The sequence below is a fragment of the Carlito syrichta genome, unplaced genomic scaffold, assembly GCF_000164805.1.
Source record: "Carlito syrichta isolate Samal-C Ts95f unplaced genomic scaffold, Tarsius_syrichta-2.0.1 Scaffold306292, whole genome shotgun sequence".
NCBI lineage: Eukaryota > Metazoa > Chordata > Mammalia > Primates > Tarsiidae > Carlito > Carlito syrichta.
Window position 1 is genome coordinate 236,616 of NW_007250388.1, and position 24,024 is coordinate 260,639.

At 44.0% G+C, this 24,024-nt stretch overlaps 1 protein-coding gene across 1 annotated transcript in view; it reads left to right on the forward strand.

Annotated features, from left to right (window-relative positions):
- The window catches only part of PKD1L1 (polycystin 1 like 1, transient receptor potential channel interacting), a 158,459-nt gene that overhangs the window by 76,143 nt on the left and 58,292 nt on the right, over nt 1-24,024 (forward strand). Inside the window, 10 exon segments of the mRNA XM_021714974.1 lie at nt 1,366-1,449; nt 3,766-3,973; nt 5,762-5,868; nt 6,642-6,858; nt 8,738-8,911; nt 10,375-10,491; nt 12,374-12,536; nt 14,271-14,379; nt 15,578-15,662; nt 16,065-16,235. Of these exon segments, the coding sequence (XP_021570649.1) occupies nt 1,366-1,449; nt 3,766-3,973; nt 5,762-5,868; nt 6,642-6,858; nt 8,738-8,911; nt 10,375-10,491; nt 12,374-12,536; nt 14,271-14,379; nt 15,578-15,662; nt 16,065-16,235 (1,435 nt within the window).

Below are 24,024 nucleotides of genomic sequence, written 5' to 3' on the forward strand. Positions count from 1 at the left end.
GTCCAGGTCTCCAACCTGGGCCTTTATAGCCATTCTGTGTGTCAGTCTTGGCTCTCCCACTTTGGGTGACTCTAGAGGAGCAGAACTGGTTTGTAGATTGCCCTCGTGCCCCCACCCCTGGTGGCAATGTTTAATGAACGTCTGTAGAAGACGTGAGTCAGTGGATGAGTGACAGATGAACCCATTTGTTTTATTATCATAGAGATGATACGATTTGGGCATGCAGTTTGTAGTCAGGCAGGAACTTCTCCTGGAAAAGTGAACTGCAAGTGTAGACATACTTTAGAGAAAAAAATCTTGGTTTTTGTAGTGACTACCATTCCCTCATAAGCTCCTAGTCTGCCCAGAAGAATTTGTGCCCAGAAAAATTTGGGCACAAACATGAGCAGCCTTCTCGGGAATTTCTGGATATATGAGTCATGTCTGTAAATTAGAAATTCTTTATCGTTTAGCTGAAAAACTAACAGTTCTGTGAGAAGCTCAGTTAATTCATTTTTGTTGTCCTTCCCTTTTCATTGGGATAGTGATCAACAATTATTAGGCATATTTAGAAATAGAAACAGTAATTTCCTTTTTAAGAGCAATTAAACCATAAAAACTGTGTTTTGTGGTTGCCTGCTGGGAGGCAAATATGTCCAGATCATACCATATTAGTGCAATTCATGGCCATTTATTGCCTTACTTACGTTGTACTTTTAAATTTAGCTGATGCCATTGCTAGGAACACTGGTAATGACCCAATATCTTGCTTCAACATAAAATTATTGATTAATTTATTAATGCAGTTGTTCATCCTTGGTTACTTCCTACTCTGAGCTATGCACTTTTCTATGAGGCAGGAGTACAAAAATGAGTAACATATGGGACCTGCTCACAAGATAATGGGGGGAGGCAAGTTTTATTTTTAAAAAAGAGAAAGTGAGTGTTTATAGTGATTGTAAGGTAGTCATTACTAACGATGGGATGTTTTTAATGCCAGGAACTAACACTTGGTAAAGGTTGACAGAGTTTAGCAAGTTGCCAGGATCATTCACAGCTAAGCTGCAATTTGGCCCTGAGGATCTCCAACCGCAGCTGCACTGTGGAGGGGCTGTCACGTGGTCTAATGTGCTCCTGAATCTGGCATCTCAGGACAATCTCTGCGAGAGCTGCATCCCCCAACACTCAGATGGAAAGATACAGCACAAGAGTCCCTTGTTTCTAATATAGAATTTAGATGAATACTTTAAGCTGGGTCTAAATCATAAAGGTGTAATTATTGCACTTTGTCTTCCTTTTCACTCTCCCCTTAATTTGTACATCATGACACTGTGAGCAGCTGCTCTTAGCACTCATTCAGTATCTTAACCAGCATTTCCCTCCTAGCTACGATCGCCTTGGCGCGTACTCTGTCCTGAGAAGAAGGCTGAGTGCCAGTGTTGAAGTGAATGATGTTTCCAAGTTACAGAGGTAGGTTCCATTTTCTAAATCAAGACTTCCTGGACTTCATTTATCTGTTTTACTGTCCACCCAGGATGCCCAGGTAGAATTGAGTGGATGTATGAAATCCATCTTACTCACCATTTGTTTTTGGAAATATGGGTATTAATAGAGAACTATCTTTAGATATTATACAGTTGAATATTATATTCAGTGACATGTCTGTTCACTGATAGAGATTTGTAAACACAAGAAAGTCAACACACTTTTCTTTTAAGTTTAGCTTTAGTAGTGTGAGTTTGGTCAGTTGTTATGGATTGGGTTAATATCTGCAGTGTTGATACTGCCTAATTTGCCTGTCCCAGTTTATATTTGACAGAACCTAATATTTAATAGCGCCCTCTTTCTCACTCAGATGTGTTTCGTTTCAGATGATAAATTTAAAACTCACCCTATTTTTATAGCTTCCATTTTATATGAAATGACTAGATTTATAATCTGAAATATGGATAAATCAAGTATAAGTTTGTGTGGGCAGGGCTCTCCTTGTCTTATTCATCAGTGTCATTCTATGTTTAATACAATGCTTGGCCAAGAGCAAGCACACAAAAATATTTGGTAAATATTTATCTAGGGCAAAGTCTGCATTTTCTGGGGTGTTGAGTGTTAATTTTTTCCTCCATTACTTTCATGTAATAGGAAACTCTACCTTGTTTAATAAATCATATTACTTTGTAGACTAGTTGGTGTCTCAGATAATTAGTAAATAAGATGTTAATTACGAATGTAGTAGATGCTGGGCCTAGAGAAGGTCACCAGCCATTCCATGATCAGGGCCTCGGCTGTGGTTTCTGCAGCATTGATACCCTTGTTGATGAAGGGTGGGGACTGGAGAAACCATGGGGGAAGCAGCCCTGAGGGATGTCCAGACAGAAGATACCCCTTGAGGTCAAATAGGGGCAGTACAATCTGGGAGACTTCAGGGCAGGCCAGAGCTGGTGGGGCGGGCTCCAAATGGGTTCTGTCCCATAGGGAAGAAGTGTGTCAGGCAAGAATCCAAGAACTGAGTCCAACCCTCAGATGAGGTTGCAAAGCAGCATGGCAGGGGATGGGAGGGCAACAGGCACACACAGCATAGGCCCCTGTGCCCACCCTCTCAGATCCCATCAAAGGTTTGTAAGACTTGAGTTAGCTCGCATTCCACACAGAGGCTTGATGTGAACGCCATTCTGTGAATCTGCTGTGAGAGATCAAAGATCTCTCCCCAGCAAGGTGAGCACCTGGAACCACGAGTGGAGCCTGTAGTTGGGGAGCAAGCTGCATACCACAGGGGCAGGTGGGAAGCTGACGCAGGGTCCCTGCAATGTCTCCCACATCTCCTGGCCTTGTCCTGCTTGGCAGGGGGATAAGATTATTCTGGCACCTGCATGCTTGAAGCATTTTATATATGTTATATTGCTTCACTTTTAGCCTGACAGTGAACTGACACTTTTTAAAAATTTATTTATTTTAAAGATGTGGGGTACAATTCAGGGTTAGGTATATAAACACTGATCATGCAGGCACCCTTGTTGATGAGGTATGCCCCTCCCTCCCCTAGCAGTTTCCCTCAACTGCCAGTCACACCCGCCCCACCGCCCCTGACAGTTTTCCACTACTGCCAATCGCTTTCTCATGGCATTATAATTATTCAAGTTCCATGAGTGAGAACACATGGAACTCAGTTCTTTGTTTCTGTGATAAGTCACTGGGTATAATCGACTCCAAATCCATCCAAGTTGTTACAAAGTCCATATATCTGTCCTTCTTTATGGCTGCACAATATTCCATTGTGTATATGTACCACATTTTTTAAATCCAGTCCAGCTTCAATGGTCAACACAGTTGGTTCCATGTTTTTTGCTATTGTGAATAGAGCTGCAACAAACACGTGTGCAGGTATCTTTTTCATAGAATAATTTGAGTTCTTCCGGGTATATTCCCAACAGGGGAATTGCTGGGTCATATGGAAGGTCAAATTTTAGATTGCCACACTGTCTGAGACTGACACTCTTATCCGTAGTTCACAGTGAAAGTTCCTTAGACCCAGTATGGCACAGCTTCCTGGCACAGAGACTGGTTCGTTACCAGGCTTTTTTTTTTCTGGAGTCCATGCTTGTGGGATGCTGGTCACTAGGCCATGGAGCAACACTGTGCCTTCAAAACCCTCTTGACACAGCCTCCAACATGTTTGAAAACATGTTGGCAAATCCTAGCAGGGGTTTGTTTGTGTGTTGGGTACGGGGCAATCAGTTTTTCCCAAAGGTTGATTTCCATAAGTAATTCTGTCTCCCTTTTTATTTACAGTCACCCAGAAAACCTGCTTCCTGGTATTTGTATTGTGGTTTTTATGATTTTTTATGGATTTCTGGTTACTAAATGTAGACAATTAGATCATCATGAAAAAAAGAAAACTGGTTATATCTTTCTGCAAGAAGACACCCCACCCAGCCACCAGCCATATGCAGTTGTCATTGACACCAGTTTCCGGTCTCCAGCCAGTTTTACCTCAAAGGTAACTGGAGCATCCTGGGGGTGTCCTTTGGTGGTATCTAAAAGGTGTCTACAAGTGTGAGGGAAGCACTGGAAGTGGCAGTTCGACACATCAGCTGTCCCATCTGTCACCTGTCACTTCGGCCCCTTCTCATTGCCAGGGCTCTCCTGCCCTTTCCACTGCCCTCCCTCGACCTGCACATCTGGCAGGGTGGAAAGTAGAACTCTTCATTTTCCTTAGTTACCAGCTAGAATTCCTTCTCTTTCTGTCTTCACTGTGGAAGGCAACCCAGAAAGATGTTTTCTGACTCTGAATGTATCTTTGAGACTGAGAACCAAGATGTTTTCTTCTGAATTCATGGGAATCCATTACCCACTACCCAGAGCATATGCTGTGGTTGTCTCCATTGAGATGCAAAAGGATCTTCAGTCAGATAATGAGAACTAATAAAAATGCTTAACTGGATTCAAAATTAGAAAATTATCAAAATCGTCTTTATAAAACAGCAATAACTATTTATACCATGCAATTGAAAACAAGACCCTTTCATCACAGTCTCAAAATGGTAGGGGCTTAGAAGTAAATTCACCAACACCACGTAAAGACCATGATGGAGAAAACTTGCCCAATATGCACAAAAGATCTAAATAAAGAACTTTATTTATTCATGGATAGGAAAATTATTTTACCTTGATCATTTCTCCCTAATTAATCTGTAGTATTTAATAATAATGATGTGAATTGAGTTTCTTATTATACCCACTTTATATTTGAAAAACCAAACATAAAGAGGTTAAGTTTAATGAAATCCACACATAATTCCAGGAAATTATTTTGTGAAACTTGAAGAACTGATTCTGTAATTCAGTTGTAAGAGAATACATGAATACATGCGAATTACAAGGCTAATTCTGCCAACTCTGATGAAAAGAACAGGGCGGGGGACCCTGAGCAGACATCTTGCTTATTCTGAAGTTGTAGTGGCTGAGATAGTGTAGTGATGTCAGGAAATGGATTCCTGGGGCAGACTCCAGAACCAGTACTGAGCAAGATCTTGCAAAGCAGGAAGGAAAGGGTGGACCATTCCACAAAATATTTTGGGATAATGGCTATCTTTGTATAAAGGGTAATATTACATTTTTAAATATGCACAAAATAAACTCCAGAGGACTAGAGATAAAAAGGTGAAAAAATATTTAGAAATGACTCAAAGAAAATATATACTTTGTGAAAGAGAAGGATTTCAAAAACAAGAATAAACGATCTTTCTTAAATGAAAGCTTGATAAATTACACTGCATCAGAATTGTACATTTCTATGAGACAAAAGACACCAGTGAGGAGTGTCAAGTGCCGTGTTGGCCTCCACCTTCCCAGGGCCTGCCTGCAGTCACATGGATGTCCCCCCAGTGCCCACCAAGCCAGGACCCAAGCCTGCTCCAACATTTCCTCACCAAGCCAGAGGGAGGAAGGTGGTGCACCTTCTCTGTGTTCTCCAGCCCTCTTGAGAAAATAAATGTCTTCTGAATCCCAGTTGGGATCTGACTTTTCTGGATCAAATATGTGCGAAACTGGCCAACCCTACTAGGCTCTACTTACAGGGCCCTCCTGTGGGTGTCTCCAGGAAGCTAGAGCCTGGGAGGGGTTATGCAGGCCACAGCAGCGGCTCCCTGTCATCCCCTCAGCTCCACACTGTGGCACACCACTGTCAAGGTGGTTTTGTGGAGGATGGGAAGGGTGAGGAAGTTCTTGCCCAGCACTGCCTGGTGTCTGTGAATATGCTGAGCTCTTGCCGTGTCTTTGTTTTGAGGTTTATATTGTTTTATGTGGTGAAAATGGACTTTCAGAAACCAAAGAACTCTGCTGTCCAGAGAAGCCCCTGTTTGAAAGGAACTCCAGACACACCTTTATCCTGAGGTATTCCAGAATATTCTGACCACACGACTTGGGCAAGGGAGGCCAGTCAGAATTGGTGTAGCCTTAACACAAATCCAAAAAGCAGAATGCATAACATTGGGCCCTAATAGGGAGTGTTGATTTATATGCAAATAATTTTATGAAGTATTTTGCGATTTGTTATTTGGAGTAGATTAAACAGCATGTTAATGTAAGAGGAGGAAGGAAGGAGGGAGAGGGAGACTTACTGATTTTACATGTTGGTAAGTTTCATAATTGCAGTGTTTTCCATGCCAATAAACCTGCTTAAATTAATTAGGTTCACCCCAAGTTTGGAAGAGCAAGGATACAGAGGGATGATTGATCAAAATAGGAGTACACAAGCACCTGATATTTCAAAAAATGTGAAAGTACTGGACTAAATTATTTTTCTTTCTGGAAAATTTCATTTATATTTATTAGCTTGGAGTAGTGTGTCTTCATCAAGAGAGAGAAAAGGTTAACTTTGGGTTAATCTGTGACAGACGCAAATACATTAATGGGATTTGAGTGACTTTGGTTTAGGGAAACTGATGGACATTGAAGATTTGTGTACAGGATCACTGTGCTCAGTGCGATCCCTGTCTACTGGCCATGTTCTAGGAGCCTCCCATGTCACTGCACATCAGTTATCTATTGATGTGTCCTATCTGCCCCGGGTGGGCCATCAGTGACTGAGGGCGGGCTTTGGGGCTGGTGTGTGAGGGCCACGCCACCCACACACCTGCCTGAGATGCTATTATGTGTGTTGCCAGCACTCCTGCCCAGCTGGGCCCACTCCAGAAGATCCACATCTGGCACGACAGCTGTGGGCCTTCCCCGAGCTGGTTCATCAGCTACGTGATGGTGAAGGAGCTGCGTACAGGACGGGGCTGGTTCTTCCCTGCCCAGTGTTGGCTAGCTGCAGGCAAGCGTGATGGCCGAGTGGAGCAGGAGCTCACCTGTCTGCAATCAGGGCTCGGCTTCCGGAAGGTAGGCCCTGTCCAGGTGGCCTCCCGTGGCGTACCTGGCTAATCAGTAGACACTAAGCCCAGTTCTGTTTCTCTTGTTACAGCTGTTTCTTTAAACTCTTCCAAAGTGAATATGCTCTTTTCTTAGCTATCAAGATATCCATATCTTAAATGATGCATGCATTAAGTGGCCATCCAAGCATGCATTAAGTACCTTGCCAATTATTAATTATCGTATTATGCTCTTCTTTTTTTAATTGTAACTGTAATAACATTTCTGGAATTTATGGTTGCTGGTGGTCTTTGGTGTCTAGAAGGCCCCTAATTAAAGACTTTTCAGTGTCATGAACTACCTAGATAACTATCCACAGACGTGGTCAAGGCCAAGATGACAAGAGGTGGTAAAAAGTGACAAAACTACTGATAGTCTACAAACTGACTGCAAGTTTTGAGTTTAGCATGTGCCTTTACCTCTTTCCCTATATAAGAACATAGTCTATACAGTTGTAATAATGATGCTATGCATTTTGCACTTTCTAATTCAACATTTTAGAGTAGATCTCTTCATGAATTGTCTTTAAAAGCATTTATAAGCCATGTAATGGCGCCCTGTGTGCTGTCTTTGCTTGAGTTTCCACCTGTTAGGCATTTACAATTTTCTTTCATTTATCACAGTAGTAGTTTTAGGAAACACGTTTATTGTGACTCTGTGTTTCTGGTGAGTCATCCCTGAGGCTGGGTCTCCAGCAGCAAGAGCTCAGTCGGTGGTAACATTTCCCCTCTGTCACTAGATCTTGTCAGTCACTGGACTTTCTTTCTAGTCCATCCTGGTGAGAGCACCAGACTCCCGCCCCTGGCATCTTCAGGCCTGACAGAGCTAAATTAGTAAGAAACACGATCACAAAGAATTGGAAACAAGTTTTCAATCAGTCACTTCATGCAGAAATTCTTTGACATCTAAAACTGAAGGGCTGATTCAGCTGGGACTTTCCCTTAGACAGTTGTTTCCATGTGAGAATTGACTAATGATTGTCTAACTGTAGTTGACAATGGGAGTCATACAGTGTTTATTCTCCAGCGAGACCTATTTGTTGCTTGAGAACGATTTGTGAGGAAACTGTACTTACTAATTTAGTCATCTATAAGCCCAAGCAGCTGTGTTCTATGATCACTCATCACTTGATCACTTGTTGGCCAGTTTATTTACATTAAAATGATAGAGTCTCATTCTGTCAAAACTGTTTTGCTGGTATTTGCTTTTGTATTCTCATATCCATAGTATCAGTTCTGTGTATAATTTTTTTTTTCCTGGAATAATGTTGAGTATCCATTACTTAAATTGAATTGGAACTTAAAATTCCTAAGCAACTTTATCACCTGCTGCATGGCAGACACCATGTGGGCTCCCGAGGACAGAAGTGAACAGGACACGGTCCTACTCTCGGTGCACTGAAAGCCCAGTTGAAATTAACTGTGTTGCTTTGGAAAGTGCTGAGAGCAAGGGGTTTTTAAAAGTTTGTTAGGAACACAAAGGAGAGAATTGTTAGAGGCTCTAAAGAGAAGGTCTCATGAGCCAGGCTGTGAAGGCGTTTGAGAGCCAGACACGTGAGCAGGGGAGGGGTTTGTCCCAAAGCTCAGGAAGCCCCAGCAGAAGGTCGGAGTGGGCTGGAGTTCAGCGTGTTGGGAGCCTGGCGAGAGCGAAGGGCTACCGAGAAGGCAGAAGAGGAACCAGCTGGGTCAGGCCTTGTCTGGTGGAGGGCATCCACCCTTCTGCCAGGATAGAGAAGCCCCCAAAATGGGGGGGTCTGCTTAGAAAACCACTGGTTATCCACCAGGATTTCACTCTGTTCACGTCGATGCCTGATGTCCTGGAACACGTCTCTTGCTGGTTTCTGTTTCAGCTTTTCTATTGCAAGTTCACGGAGTACCTGGAGGATTTCCACCTCTGGCTCTCAGTGTACAGCCGGCCCTCCTCCAGCAGCCACCTGCACACGCCGCGCCTCACTGTGTCCTTCTCCCTGCTGTGTGTCTACGCGTGTCTCACTGCGCTGGTCACTGCTAGAGAGCAAGAGCAGGTGGGAGGCCTCGGCTGTTCCTCACAGTGGCTTCCAGAGCCCAGACATACCGTGTGGCACTTCTTGGCTGAGGAATGAGCAAAGTTAATGGTCCTCCGTGAAAGGTTTAAATCCAGGGAGGCAACCTCAGCTGCTGGGAGAGTCCTGTGGGGGATGCTGACCTGGGAAGGAGCTGGGAGGGCCTGCAGGGTGTGGACTGAGGTTGGGCCAGTACAGCCCTACCTCACCAGGCGCTGGTTCAGCTGACACTGCCGTGGGGGAGCTTGAGCCCACAGGGGCCACATAGCAAGGCTTTTTCAGAGAGGTTGACAGCCTGGGCTGTCTTCTGAGAATGCGCCAGGGTTTTGTTTGTTTGTTTGCTTGCTTTAAGATTAGCAATTCATTCAGACTGAAAAATCCTCTGGCCAAAAGAACAGAGAACAGTTCTGATGGCCACATTTGTCCTTGGGATGCCAGTTTTCACTGGCAACTCTGGTCTGATTGTTCTTCATGAGATGTAGAAAACTAATTCTAAATCAGTGCCAGCAGTTAAATGGAGACCCTCACGGGAGCTCATGCCTGTGATTCCAGCACTTTGGGAGACTGAGGTGAGATGATTCATTGGGCCCAGGTGTTCGAGGCTGCAGTGAGCTATGATGGTGCCCTTGCCCTCCAGCCTGGGCAAAAGAGTGAGATCCTATCTCTTAAAAAAATAAAAATTAAAAAAAAAAAGGAAACCCTACATTTCCTGAGGAAAAAAAGTCAGAGATGACTTTCTAGGGGAGGGTAAACAGGCTTGTTTTTTAAAAAACCTCAGGGCCATTCGTGGGCCCATCCCTCTGGGCTCACATGGCCCACTGTGGCTGGAGAATGTGATAACAGGGTCTGTTTCAGAGGTGAGGTCTGCAGTCTGTCCATAGGATAGCAGGGTATGGTGGCCCCTTACACAGCACCAGGTATCAGAGAGGTCTGATAACAGCTATAGATTGGTGAAATTTTTTTTAGAAAGGATAACGTGTGTGGAATTTGCAAAAGAATGATAAAGAAACAGCATCAAGAAGCATGAAGGAACAGCTCTGTCCACCCGGGAAAAGGTTGGGGTATACTGTCAGGAAACCTGAGTAAGGCTTCTCCTCTGTGGTCCACAAGTTGTCTGACCACTTCCCTCTGCTTGTCAGGACCTTGGGGATATTGATGCCTTGTGAGATTATGGCAAGGGTTGAATCAAGGGAGCACATGCCTGGAATAAAGTGGGTGTTCAGCAATCATTTGTTCAATCCAGAAGGATTTGTATAGGAGGAAAGCTAAGTGATTTATTGTATTTTTATTTTACTCTTGGGATGGAAGGGCAAAGATTAACGAATAGAGCATTTGATTGAATTTAATATATATATTCACATTAGAATATTTGTAACGACAAACGACCGTGCATTTTAAGTTAGACCCACCAGGTTGAAGTCATGACTGCTGTTGGATTGTTGCAGCTTCCATTGGATGTTGGCCCCACCGTCACCCTCAGATCCTTTGGTGCGGGTCTCCTGTGCACTCTGCTGGCTTCTGTGGGGGCCCAACTCCTGTCCCTGTTCTTCAGGCTCTCCAAGGTACCCATGGCTTGTCTCCTGGCCCTGCCCTCCTGGGTCGTACATCCTCATTACCCCTTCTTGCTGGGGAATGCCCCCTGAGCCACTTCTCTCCCACTGCAGGAAGCCCCAGGGCCTTCCCTGGCCCAGCAACGCCACCTCCTGGGAGGAGGAGCACAGACTGAGGACACTTGGGGTGAGTGGGCATTTTTTTAAAAACTTGGAAGCTCGCCCATTGTGGCTGATCCTTTGGGGCCAGTCTACTGGGCAGAAACTGTATCTCCTACTTTCAGTTTGCACTGCTTATTACAAGTAAAGTTGAGCATCACTTCATGGATTCAAAGCCAATGTATTTTCTGTGATCTATTTCGTTTGCCCAAATTTATGATAATCTCATGAAATCCCTTTTTTTCCTGAGGAATTTCTAAGTGTTTTTCACCCTTTAAGTAAACTAAGCCTTTGTCAGGTGGGTAGTGAACACTTTTTCCAGTTGCTATTACAATTGGAGTTTATTACTTTTAACAAATTTTTATATTTGCATTTGTCAATATTTTCTCTTAAGACTCTTTTTACTTTTTAAATGAAATATTTTTCTCCAGCTGCTATTTTTCACTAGGATGGTTGTGAGTGATTGTCTAAGCCCATACCAGGATGGCAGTTAATAAGGCTTCATTCTAGCCTTGTCCTGTTTCTCAGAAAGACTCATTCTGGAGAAGTCTGGAAGAAAGAGTATCCCTGGTAAACCTTAAAGGTACCCTGGTTTAGCATCATATATCTAATTTTTTTTTTCTTAAATCAGGGCCTAATTCCTGCAGAAGGATATCAGATGCACAGGAGTCATCCAAGGTAAATCAGTACTTATGTGCTTTAGTTAATTCTCTGGCATAAAAGTCTAACAATTGTCTTTCTCTGGCGTGCATCCTCCCTTGGCTATGGTATGGCCACAGATGGGTCAGGCCCAAGGCAGAATGTAAAAGATCCCTGCAAGACCTGCCATGCTGGCCAGGCAGGTCCTCCATAGAGGAATGACCATTTCCCAAGATGCAGGCCACAGCAGGCTAGCTGTCCAGAGAGGGTCAGGGAGGAGTCTCAACAGAGGCCAGGAACAAGGGGGAAGACGGTGCAGTGCAGCAGAATGGGGAGAGCCCATATATATAGTCAATACAATACTGCAGGGCCATGGGAGAGGCACTGGGAAGCAGCAAGGCAAGGGTGTTTGCTGGGCCAGCTCCCTCTCCCCTCATGAGGAGGGGTACTCACAGCTGCCCCAGTGTGGGGAGCTGCATTCCAGGTCTCAGAGGCCTGTGACGTGGGCAATCGAAGGGCAGTTTCTAGTGGTGCAACTGCAGCATCCCTTGGTATTTTTACATGTTGGACTTGTGTGACTGTACCCTTCACTTAGGTGGAATTCTTCTTTGTGGGGCATGTGAGGACATACAATTTCCTGTGTTTTCCAGTCACTAACTCCCTGCTTGACAGCTCTGCCACTCCTGTTCCTGAGCATGGTGCTCTCAGTCTCCTGCTCAGAGCACAGTGCATCCCTCAAACCCCAAACACCATGCTGGGGCTCTACACTCACCACTGTGGAGTTTTTGCTCAATCTGTTTTTCTTAGCAGGATTCTCTCCTCTTGTACCTCCCAAAGAGTAGAATGCAATCACCCTGACCACCACATGGCGCCACCATTAGGCTGTGAGCATTGCCCCAGGGCATCCACTGACCTTTGCAGGGTATGAAAGAAATGGCTCCTGGGGACTGCCTGTGCCTCCACCCTCAGAAGTCAACAGAGGACTGAGTGCAACATCCCACCTGTGCATATCTGTCCTCTGAGAAGGTAACAGACTGCACAACTGTTGAGCCCCGCCCATGGAGACATTAACCTTGGCCTGACCTTGTCATTCTAGCGTCCTGCCTCAGCCATTCTCTCTGGAAGTGCCAGGTGTCCGAGGAAGGCAGCAAGCAGTGATAGCACAGCCTGTCTACCCACTGAGCTGGAGGCCTGTGGGGCTGGCCGTGGCGAGACTGTTCTGAGGATGAAGGGTCACTGCTATCTTCCCCATTCACAAGGTAGCATCAGTCATGTGGCTTGTAACGTGCAGCCCCCTTCCTGCCATTCAGCATTAGCCTGCAGTTGTCAAGAGAGGCAGGGTGGGCGAAGCTACCTTTGGACCAAATATCACTAAATACTAGTCTCTAAAACCCAGACATCCAGCTTAGTTCCAAAGTCTTTGTGGTTTCTGGCATTCACTTAACATAGGTTTGGTCAGATCTTTTAAAAAGTCAGTAATAGACTCTTAACTTGTCTTTAAGCATTCTGGAGTTTAAAGCTTTGCATTTTGGATACTAATTAGAGTGAATAATGGCCCCAGATTCCAGTTATGCTGAAAGCTCAGCAGTGAGCTGGTAGAAGCAGGGAGTTACCCAGGAACAAACAGAGCTGTGCAGACGGGTCCCAGGAGGGCGGCCAAGCCCATGTCAGTCACAGCCAAGAGGGAACTATGCTGGGCGTGGCCCAGGGAGGTGGGTTTGAGGCTGCAGGGATCTGAGACCCCATGATGCATTTGCACATAATTTTTTTGAGTCTCCAAGTCAACCCAAGTCGTTGGGGCTGGGTTTGGGTACCAGAGGGAACTCTGTCCTATAGGACAGTGGCTGGAAAGGTCTGTACTTGCAGCCATGTCTGATTGGACCCATGCTGTGTTGCACCTGACACACAGTGGGGCACAAAAAGGATCCTTTCTGAGTGCATGAGGCCTTTGGCAGGTGAGCCTTCAGTGCCAGCACCAGGTATCAGCTGCAAACTTGTCCCAAAGACTGGCCACCCTCCATAACAAGCTGGACACGTGGCTTGGGCTTAAAGGGAGTGCTCAGAAGCACAAGGCTCACCCTAGCAGACCAGACACCAATGAGGCTGTGGAGAGTAGAAAGCGTGGCTTAGGACGGCTACTGTCCCAGCTACAGCTCCATGGTCTTTGATCTGTGTTTAGCAAGTGTCCTTCAACTGGCATAAGACCAGTTTCCCAGTGAGAGTCCTCAAATCTACTGAAACGTGTTGTGCTGCCCTAGGCTGACATGGCATTCTCTCTGGGTGTGCCCTCACTGGGACTGAGCTCTAACAGCAGTCACAAGAAAATGGGGCTCTAGGTGGCTCTAGACAGAGGCTTAAAGGGGAATGGGGTAACCCCTGTGGTCCTGTGTGTAGCTCTGGGGAAATTACACAGCAGAGAGGGAAGGATGGGGACTGTAGGGGGTGAGTCACAGTCCCTGTCCCTAATGGCCTGGAGACTTGGTCAAATCAGGACACATGCTGTGGATTCCAGGTTGGCCTGTAAGTCATTTGGGATCTGAAATGGAAACTAGTCCCTCCACCTCTAATGTTGGGGGTCTCCCAGTGGGTTTAGGAGTGGAGGTCCCCAAGGATCTGCTGAGGGCACTGCAGGACAGGCAGGAGTTTCTTCTCACCCATCCCTACCCCAGCCCCTCAGGTGACCACCTAAGTCCCAGCTCAGTAGTCAGGTGAGAGGAGCTCCCTTGTACTCAGCCTGTGTGTTCTATTCAGGTACTCTGTGGATCAGATGAGGCCTGCTCACATCAGGAAGGGCAATCTGCTCCACTCAGTCTGCTGATTCAGATGTTATTGTCCTCTGGAAACAACCTCTCAGACACCCATGATGTTGCTTGACCAAATGTCTGGGTACCCTATAGCCCAGTCAAGTTGACTCATAACATTCACTAACACACTCTATGGATGGAGATGTCGAAGTCTGTTAACCCATCTTGTCTCTGTCTGTTCTTCCTCAGTGCCCTGGTGGTCAAGAACCCATCTGCTTTGGCCAGGTTCTGTGGCATGGGTCATTTGTGGAATGACTTCCCTGGCCTGTGGCTTGGGGACAGGGTTTGTAGGCTACAGGTGAGTAGTCAAGGTTTTCAAACATCCCCAGGTCTTTGCATAGAAAGTCTAGCATTTGTGTGGAGATCCTTGCATTTCTGAGAACTTATCAAATGCAGGCTCCAGATGTCACTAAAGTAAGTCCCCTACATATAAACCTTCAAGTTGTGACTTTCAAAGATATAAATGTGCGTTTGCATGTCCAATCACATAAGTTAGTTCACATGTCTGTCATACATTGTCATGTGCTGTACTGTAAGACTTAAAATGGTTTTTGTTGTTTTTCTAATGCATTATTTGTGTGAAAAGTATTATAAGCCTTTAACAGTACAGTATTATACAGCCAATTGTATTAGTTGCATACCCGGGATAATCTTGTTGGACTTGCAAACAAATTGGACTTACAAATGCATTCTTGGAATGGAACCCATTCGTATGTAGGGAGCTTATTGTATTGCTGTTTTCTCCCCCACTTCTCCTTCCCATCTCCTGGGAGTAGAAGGAATAAAATCATATGCAAGCCCAAAGAGGGCTTGGCCCAGCCAGCTCTGTGATGATAGTGGGCCTGGATGGAGTTTCAGGTATTAAATAAGTTGCCCAACCCCTACCCAAGGAAGGAAGGACCCCAGCTGCTGAGGGGGGCAGGCTGTGAGCTGGGTACACTGTCATCATCTCCTATCGTATGAAAAAGCATGTGCCTGCCAGACAGGCACATTATGATGCAAGAATCACAGATACTGATTCTCCTCCCCTTTTCCCCTCCCCCTGCCACCCCAGCAGTGCTGCACCTCTGGCTCCCGTGTAGCTTGGGCCCACCGTTGGGTACCCCATGGTCATTCAAGGTGACTCCATGGGCCTCCATCCTCATAAGCCACAAAGAGCAGCTGCAAAGCCGAGGCCCTTTCTTCCCACCTCTTTCCTTTCCCCAAGTTGAGGGGTTGAATCACCCTCAGAGGATGGGCAAGGTACTTAAAATCTCCCTCTGCCTCAGTTTGCTCATCTGTAGACTAGGGATATCAGAGCACTTAATTCATAAGTCTCAGGGGAATCAGTCAGTCCTGTCAGCATAGTGCCTGCACCCACAAAGGGCTCTATCAATGTCAGCGTCATTTCTTGCTGCCCTTATTATTATAATACCCAGACCGCTTTTTCTCTCCTCTCTGCACTCTGCTCTATTCCATCCATTGTTGTTTTTCCCTTTCTCTTTCCCACTGGGCAGCTTTGGCCCGGCGCAGTGTGTGCAGTGGCTACATCTGCTCTCCCTCTCCGTGATCTGCTGTGTTTTCATCACCCAGCCACTTATGGTAAGAAATGCCCTTCACGGTAGAGGTGCCTTCCCACAGCAGGGAGCCTGGAGGAGAGGGGAAATAGTGGCTTCATTTTGGGAGTGTATGATTTTTTTTATAGCTTGATTTAAGACGTGGTGAGAAAGAACTAGGAGTCAGGCCCTGTGCTAAACTCCACATGGGCCTGTTCCTTACTCCTCAGAAAAATTCCCAGGGAATGAACCATTTTAACACCCTTGTTTTGCTTGAGGAAGCTGAGACTCTGCAAACATAGGTCCACCAAGTCTGCAGGTGGATGGGCCAGGAATCCCAGACAGGGATGTTGATGTCTGTTTGAAACTGGAGGGAGGACAGCGCTGTGTAAGATGAGCACACACTCGGAGCAGCCGACTCTCTTCCCCGTCATGTGTTTCCTTCCAGATATGCCTCATGGCGTTGGGTTTTGCTTGGGAAAGAAGAAATGACTACCACTTTTTTACCGAGTCTTTATGTGAGGCAACCAAGAATATAGATTCCGCATTGGAAGAACGTTCCAGGGCCCACCTCTCTTCAAGCCACAGCACTCCCGACTGTGCAGTCGAGGTTGAAAAGGTGAGAAAGCGACCTGTGCTTGTGAATCGAGCCTTTAAGAACTGCTTTATAATCTCATCACGCATATCTGAGTTTAGGCTTTGAATTCTACTTGGGCTGCCTTTTTGGAGACCCAAGGGATGTATCTGAATTTCTTATGCTTCTTTGACACACATAGTGACAGATGAACACAGAAGATGTATTTCCTAACCTTTATCCCAGTCCCAAAGTCAGAACATCAAGAAAATGAGCATATTTCAAAATATTGAAGCAAATGACAAATAGAATTCTTGGCCATGATTTTGAGGAACTTTTAGGCCACTTGTATTTCAGCGGGCCCACAGAAAATGTACTCCTTCCCCCCTCCCTCCTTCCCTTCTTCCCGATACTGTTTTTCCTACTGTACATACATCACTCTCTTGGAGAGTGTGAATGATATGAAGGAGAGGAAAGGTCTGCTGGTTGCCATGAAGATCGCACAGGTGATTCCTTGAAATGACTCCCACGAAATAACTACAAGTCAGTTACGACCAAGGACACAGTCCCAGTTTATTTACAGTCAGACGCTGACTCTGCTTCTCCTCTCCTCATCTCTGCTCCTTCCTCTCAAAGGAGACTAGTGAGCCCCCTCTTGAAAACCTGTCCGAGACCTTTCTCCCCCACAACCTCTCGGCCCCCTCAGAACTCCTGATGATGAAGACTATGTGGGAACCGTAAACCATGTGCTAGTCATCGTGCCACTTTATATCTGCACTTATTTACGCTTGTGTTTGTTCCTTATTTCACCTATGAGTAGGCAGCATTACTGCCCTGTTTTATTATTATGCTTTTTTTTCTATTTGAAAGAATATTTTATTTGACCAGGAATTCGAGATATAAAGCCACTTGGTTTGTTTAGAGTCTTCATGGTATTTTCATTTGCTTTTGTTATTTTTTTAGTTTTATTTTATTCTGTTATAGAGATGTGGGGTACAAGTGAGGATTAACTACATAGGTAGGCAGCATGCAAGTGAAGGTTGGGCTTCCACCTGGCCCTCATTCCCCTGGTAATGGATCTAGTACTCTGTGTTATCACATGCCCCCCACTCTCCTCCCTTCCCTAGCAGAGGCCAGCGACTGCTGATCTCTCCCTTTTGTTCACGTGATTATTGTTCAGGGGCCACTTATGAGTGAGAAAAGGTGGTATTCAGTCCTTTGTTTCTTTAGTATGATGGTCTCTATCTCCATCAAATTTGCTGCAAAGTCCATGATTGTGTTCTGTATGGCTGAGTATTACTCCATTGTGTATATGCAGCACATTTTCTTTATCCAGTCCACTTTTGATGGGCATCTGGGTTGGTGCCATGTTGCTGTTGTGAATATTATGGCAATAGACATGTGTGTGCAGGTGGCTTTTTGGCAAAACAATCTATGTTCCTCTGGGTATATTCCCAGGAGAGGGGTTGCTGTCCCAGGAGAGGGATTGTATGGAAGGCCAATTTTTAGTTCTTTCAGGAATCATTATACTGCCTTCCATAGAGGTTGAGCTAGCTTGGAATTCCACCAACAGTGTAGATACTTTCCTTTATCACCGCACCCACACTAGCATCCGTTGTTTGTTGACTTATTACTGATGGCCATCCTTACGGAAGTTAGGTGGTATCTCATTGTAGTTTTAATTTGCATTTCTCTGATGATTAGTGAGGCTGAGCCTTTTTTCATGTCTCTGTTGGCTGCTTTATGTCATCTTTTGAAATGTGTCTGTTCATGTCCTCTGCCCACTTTTTAATGGGGTTGTTTTTTTTCCTTTCACTTCATTTGAGTTTCTTGTAGATCCTGGATGTTAGGCCTTTGTCAGATGCATAATTTGCAAATATATTCTCCCATTCCATGAGTTGTCTCTTTAGTCCCCTAATGGCTTATTTTGCTGCGCAAAAGCTTTTCAGTTTGAAGTCCCATTTGTCTATCTTAACTTTTATGGCATTTGCTTTTGGGACTTGGTCAAGGATTTGTTGCATACTCCAATGTGCATAAGAGTGTTTCCTGTGTTTTCTCCTAGGATTCTTATAGTGTGAGGTTTTACAATTAGATCTTTGATCCATTTAGAGTTGATTTTTGTATATGGTAATAGGAAGGGGTTTAGTTTCATTCTTCTGCATGTTGTTAGCCAGTTTTCCCAGCACCCTTTGCTAAATATGGTCTTCTTTCCCCAGTGATAGTTATTGGTGGTTTTGTCGAAGATGAGCTGGTTGAGAGACTGTGTTTTCACTTGAGGAATTTCTGTCCTGTTCCATTGATCAATTTGTCTATTCTTGTACTAATACCAGGTGTTTTTGTTATGGTAGCCTTGTAATAAAATTTAAAGTTTGAAAGTGTGATACCTCAGCTTTCTTCCTTTTGCTGAGGATTGTTTTGGCTGTTTGTACTCGTTTCTGTTTCCATGTGAGTTTCTGTGTTGTCATTTCCATGTCTGAAAAAAAGAATCTTGGTAATTTGATGGGTTTTGAATTGAATTTGTAAATTGCCTTGGGTAGGATAGACATCTTGACAAAATTGATTCTTCCAATTCATGAGTATGGAATGTTTTTCCATTTGTTTGTGTCATCTTTGATTTCTTTGAACAATGTTTTTTAGTTCTCACTGTAAAGTTCTTTCACTTCTCTGGTTAGGTGGATGCCAAGGTACTTCATTTTTTTGTGGCTATTGTGAATGGGATTGTGATTTTTATTGGTTCTCTGCCTCTTGTTGCTGATGTACGGAAATGCAACTGCCTTTTGCATGTTGATTTTGTACCCTGAAACTTTACCAAAGTTGTTTATCAATGCGAGGAGGCTTTTGACAGACTCCCTTTTAAGGTATAGAATCATATCATCTGCAAAGAGAGATAGCTTAAGTTCCCCTTTTCCCATTTGAATACCCCTGATTTTCTGCTCTTGACTGATTGCTCTGGTCAGTACTTCCAGCACTATGTTGAACAGGAAGGGTGAGAATGGGCATCCTTGTCTTGTTCCTGTTCTCAGGAGGGAATGCTTCCAACTTCTGCCCATTGAACAAAATGTTGGCTGTGGGTTTATCATAGATAGCTCTTACTGTTTTAAGGAATGTTCCTTCTATGCCTAGGTGCTCAAGAGTTTTTATCAAGAAGGGATGCTGAATTTTGTTAAATGCTTTTCCTGTGTCTAATTATATAATCCCGTGGTTCTTGGTTTTATATCTGTTAATGTGCTGAATTATATTTAGGGTCTTGCAAATGTTGAACCAGTCCTGTATCTCAGGAATGAAGCTTAACTGGTCATGGTGGATGATCTTTGAGATGTATTGTTGGATCAAATTTGCTAGAATCTTGTTGAGAATTTTTATGTGTATGTTCATCAAGGAGATTGGCCTGTAATTTTCTTTCTTTATTGGTTCTTTGCCAGGTTTTGGTATCAGTGTGTTGCTAGCTTTATAAAATGGGTTGGGGAGAATTCTATTTTCCTCAATTGCCTGGAATACTTTTGATAAGATTAGTATCAACTTCTCCTTGAATGCCTTGTAGAATTCAGCTGGAAAATCCTTGGGTTCGGGGCTTTTTTGGTGGGGAGAATTCTTATGACTGAGTCGATTTCCTGGATTGTTATTGGTTTAGAGTTTTGATTTCTTCTTGTTTCAACCTTGGGAGGTTGTGTGATGTCAGAAAGTTCTCCATTTCCTTTAGGTTTTCAAGTTTATTTTCATACAGGCATACACAGTAATCGCTGATAATCTTTTGAATTTATTTGGAGTCAGTTATGACTTTACCTTTTTCATTTCTACTTGTGTTTATTTGGAATTTCTCTTTTTTTTTAGTCAATCTGGCTAGGGGTCTATCAATCTTATTTATCCTTTCAAAGAACCAGCTTTTTGTCTGGTTGATCCTTTCTGTGATATTTTTGTCTTCTGTGTCCTGTGACTGTGGCTTTTTCTTGGTGATCTGGATTCTTCTGTTGAAGTTAGAATTTTCATGATCTTGTCTTTCCAGCTCTCTTAGGTGTGACATTAGGCTGTTTACTTGTGATCGTTCTGTTTTCTTGATGTGTGCACACAGTGCTATGAATGTTCCTCTTAGCACTGTTTTCTTGGCATTCTAGAGATTCTGATAAGATGTGTCTTTGTTTTCACTTGTCTCCAGGAATCTTTTTATTTCTGTCTTGATTTCCATGTTGACCCAGAAGTCATTCAGCAACATGTTGTTTAGTATCCATGTCTTTGTGTATTTTGGAGTAATCTTGTTGGTGGTGATGTTTATTTTTATTCTACTTTTTATCTGGAAAGATGCATGATATTATTTCAGTCTTTTGGAGTTTATTTATGGCTCATTTATGTCCGAGTATGTGATCAATCTTGGAGTATGTTGCATGTGCTGATGAGTAGAATGTATACTCTTTGGGTGTTGAGTAGGTGTTCTGTAGATGTCTATTAAGTCCATTTGGTCAAGCATTGAGTTGAGGGTCTAGATCTCCTTATTGATTTTTTTTTTGTCCCAATGATCTATTGAAAGTTGTTAGTCGGGTATTTATGTCTCCAACTATGATTGTATGAGTCAGTGTCCTCTCTTAGTTTGCTTAGTAGTTGTTTAATAAAACCTGGTGCTCCTGTGTTAGGTGCATTTATGTTTAGGATGGATATTTCTTCCTGGTGGACTGAGCCTTATTTTATTATGTACTGTCCTTCTGTGTCCTTTTTAACTTTGGATGACTTGTAGGCTGCTTTGTCTGATATCATAATAGTTATTCCTGCCTTCTTCTATTTTCTGTAAGCCTGAAAGATCATTTTCCCGCCTCCATCTTTGAGTCTGTGGGTGTCCTTTGTAGTCAGATGAGTTTTCTGGAGGCAGCAGAAGGTAGGATTGTGATTTTTTATTCAGTTTGCCACTCTATGTCTCTTCAGGGGTTCATTTAGTTCATTCATGTTCAGGTTAATTATTGAAATGTAAGAGTTTATCCCTGCCATGGGACTCTTAGGGGATTGCTTCATTTCTAACTTTTTAGTTTACATATATGTGTGTCTTCATTTTTGTGGGTACTCTGTATGATTTATTAACTCTGTATATACCTGTACTTTTGTTATGGGCTTGACCATTCTTTTTTTTTTTTTTTTTTCTTTCTATATTCAAAACCTTCTTAAGTGTCTCCTAAAGAGCTGGTCTGGAGACAGCATATTCTCTTAGGGACTGGATGTCTGTGAAGGATTTTAATTCTCCATCACTGATGAAGCTTAACTTGGCAGGGTAAGAAATTCTTGGCTGGAACTGCTTATCTTTAAAAATATTAAAAATTGGACTCCAGTATCTTCTGGCTTGTGGTGTTTCTTCAGATAAGTCTGAAGCAATTCTGATGGGTCCTCCCTGGTAGGTAGTCTGACCTATCTCTCTCTCTGCCTTTAGGATTTTTTCTTTCATGCTTACTTTGCAGAGGTGGATTACCATGTGTCTAGGGGTTGGTCTTCTCATGTGATACCTTGTAGGGGTTCTCTGAATCTCTTGTGCTTGAATGGTCACATCTCTGGCAAGATGAGGAATGTTTTTTTGGATGACCTCATGGAATGCTTGTTCCATGGTGTTCTCCATTTCTCTTTCTGCTTCAGAGATACCCATCAGGCATAGATTTGGCTACTTGACATAGTCCCACATATCTTGGAGGCTTTACTCCTTCCTTTAGAGTCCCCCTCACCCCCTGGTTTTAGCAGATTGGGTTGATTCCATATTTTGTTCTTCAAGTTTTGTGATTCTTTCCTCTGCTTGGTTGAGTCTGCCTCCTATGTTTGTTACTTTGTTATTTATTTCAGGGATAGTGTTCCTTATTTCTGTTGTTCCTATTTTTTTGAAATTCGCCAACTCCACTTTTACTTCCTATACAATTTCATTGAATTTGGCTTCTAGTTTCTCTTGGTTCCTCTTCATTTTTGCCATCCAATTTCTGATTTAAGTGGCTGTCATCTGGGGCAGGTCGTTCTGGGGGATTTCCATCATTTGTGCTCTGATGGTTGCTTTTTCAGGTACTAAATCTTTAGAACTCTGAGGGTTGCCTGTATTCTTCCTCATTTGAAACAAATCTCCTTTGCTTCTCTATAATTCCATCACTCAGTGAAAGGGGGAGAAACATTCACCTCTGCTGCTTGCTCCACCATCTGGCAGGTTTCTGTTATTGCAGGTTCTCTCTCCCACTGCTAAACTAGTCAAACCAGTTTTAAGTCCCTGTTCTACATGACCGATGACTGGGAGGGGTGAACCAACTCTTCTTAGAATTGTTCATCTCATTCCTTCATTGGGTGGGACTTCAAATCCTGTACTAATCTGGTGCATGGTGGGGGATACAGCACACGGATTCCCATCCTGCTGTCATTTTCTGGTGTCTGTGTGTACAAAGAGACCCTTGCTGGATGCAGAGTGTATCAGCAGCTGGGTCCCTATTCTCTTCCTTGCTTTCCAAGAGAGACCTGCACGTGTGCCAGTCTGTTTCTCCACTAGTTTCTGTCTGCACGTGTGCCAATCAGATTCATTCTGCAGGCATTTTTTTGTTTTGTTTGGTCTTTCCTGGCTGGGAGTTGGTCACTATAGCAGCAGCCAGCAGGCAGATTTTGCTCCCCATTTCACTTGGTCTCCAGTTACCTCCACTGCCCTGGCCAAAACTCCTCCCATGTGGGACTGATGGCCCATGAGCAGCTGGAAGTGGGTGAACTGACTTGAAATGTCCTTCTCCTTCACTGAGCAGAGCTTCTGACTTTGTCTGAGCCTGGAACAGGGCAGGGGTGGGGTGTTCAGAATCCTGCATCTGCCGTCACTTTCTGATCTCTGTGCACTCAAAGAGATCTCTGCTGAGTGCAAGGTGTATTGCCTATCCAAAAGTATTCAGGGCATCTCTGTCAATTGGCAACTGGCTCCCTACTCTCTATCTTGTTAGGTGAGAGATGGGCTGCTCTACAGCTTCACAGTGACCATTTTGAATTCTCTCTCTGTGCACCTCTCCCACCCCATTTTCCCATTTTAAAGATGAAGAAATGGAAGCTCAGAGAGGTGAAGTAATTAGACCAAGACTATGCCACAGCAAGCAGGTGTCTGGGGCCCACATCTGGGTGTTCTGGTTCCTTTACAACTTTTGAATCTCAACTTTCCTTTCTACTTCAAAGGTTTTCCTGTCTTTTCTGCTCCCTGTTTGCAGCTTTGGTCTGCCAGATTGCTGGTCTGTTTTTTTCCTGTCTGTAATCCCAGCCCCAAGGGTGAGTTTTTTTCTGACAAATTCAGCCCCATCCCAAGGGCCAGACTGGCATCTCTAACCCTGGGCATGTCTCAGTTGGACCTTAAAGTCGTGGTTCCCCCACATTCAAGCTTCCTTAAGTATACAGCCACAGGGCACTGGCCTGGCAGCTGGAGAGAGTGCCCATACCCCCACAGATCTGCACATGTAGCTTCTCACTTTATGCTGTTGTTATACTTGTCACATGTTTCCTAGAAGTCCAGAATCTCTGAGCGAAAGAACTGTCTCTAACTTCTCAGAAGTCCGCAGTGCCTGACCCAGTGCCTGCTCAGTGCATGTATGTTGAATAAATGAATGAGCAAGTGATAACTGAATGAATGAATACTTCAGTGGGCTCATTTATCTGACTACTGTTATGCCCTGACGGTGAACAGAGTATGAAAGTAAAATTGCTGTCTTAAAAGGAAATCACACTTCACTTCTAGCTAAGACTGCACTTTCAACTGGTTTTTCAACACTTTGAAGTTCTCTAGAGAAAATGCCATGCAAATGCCAAAGATCTTGCTCCTGCCATTTGACAGGAGTAGACCTGCCTCTCACGTAAAGCAGCTCTTTGT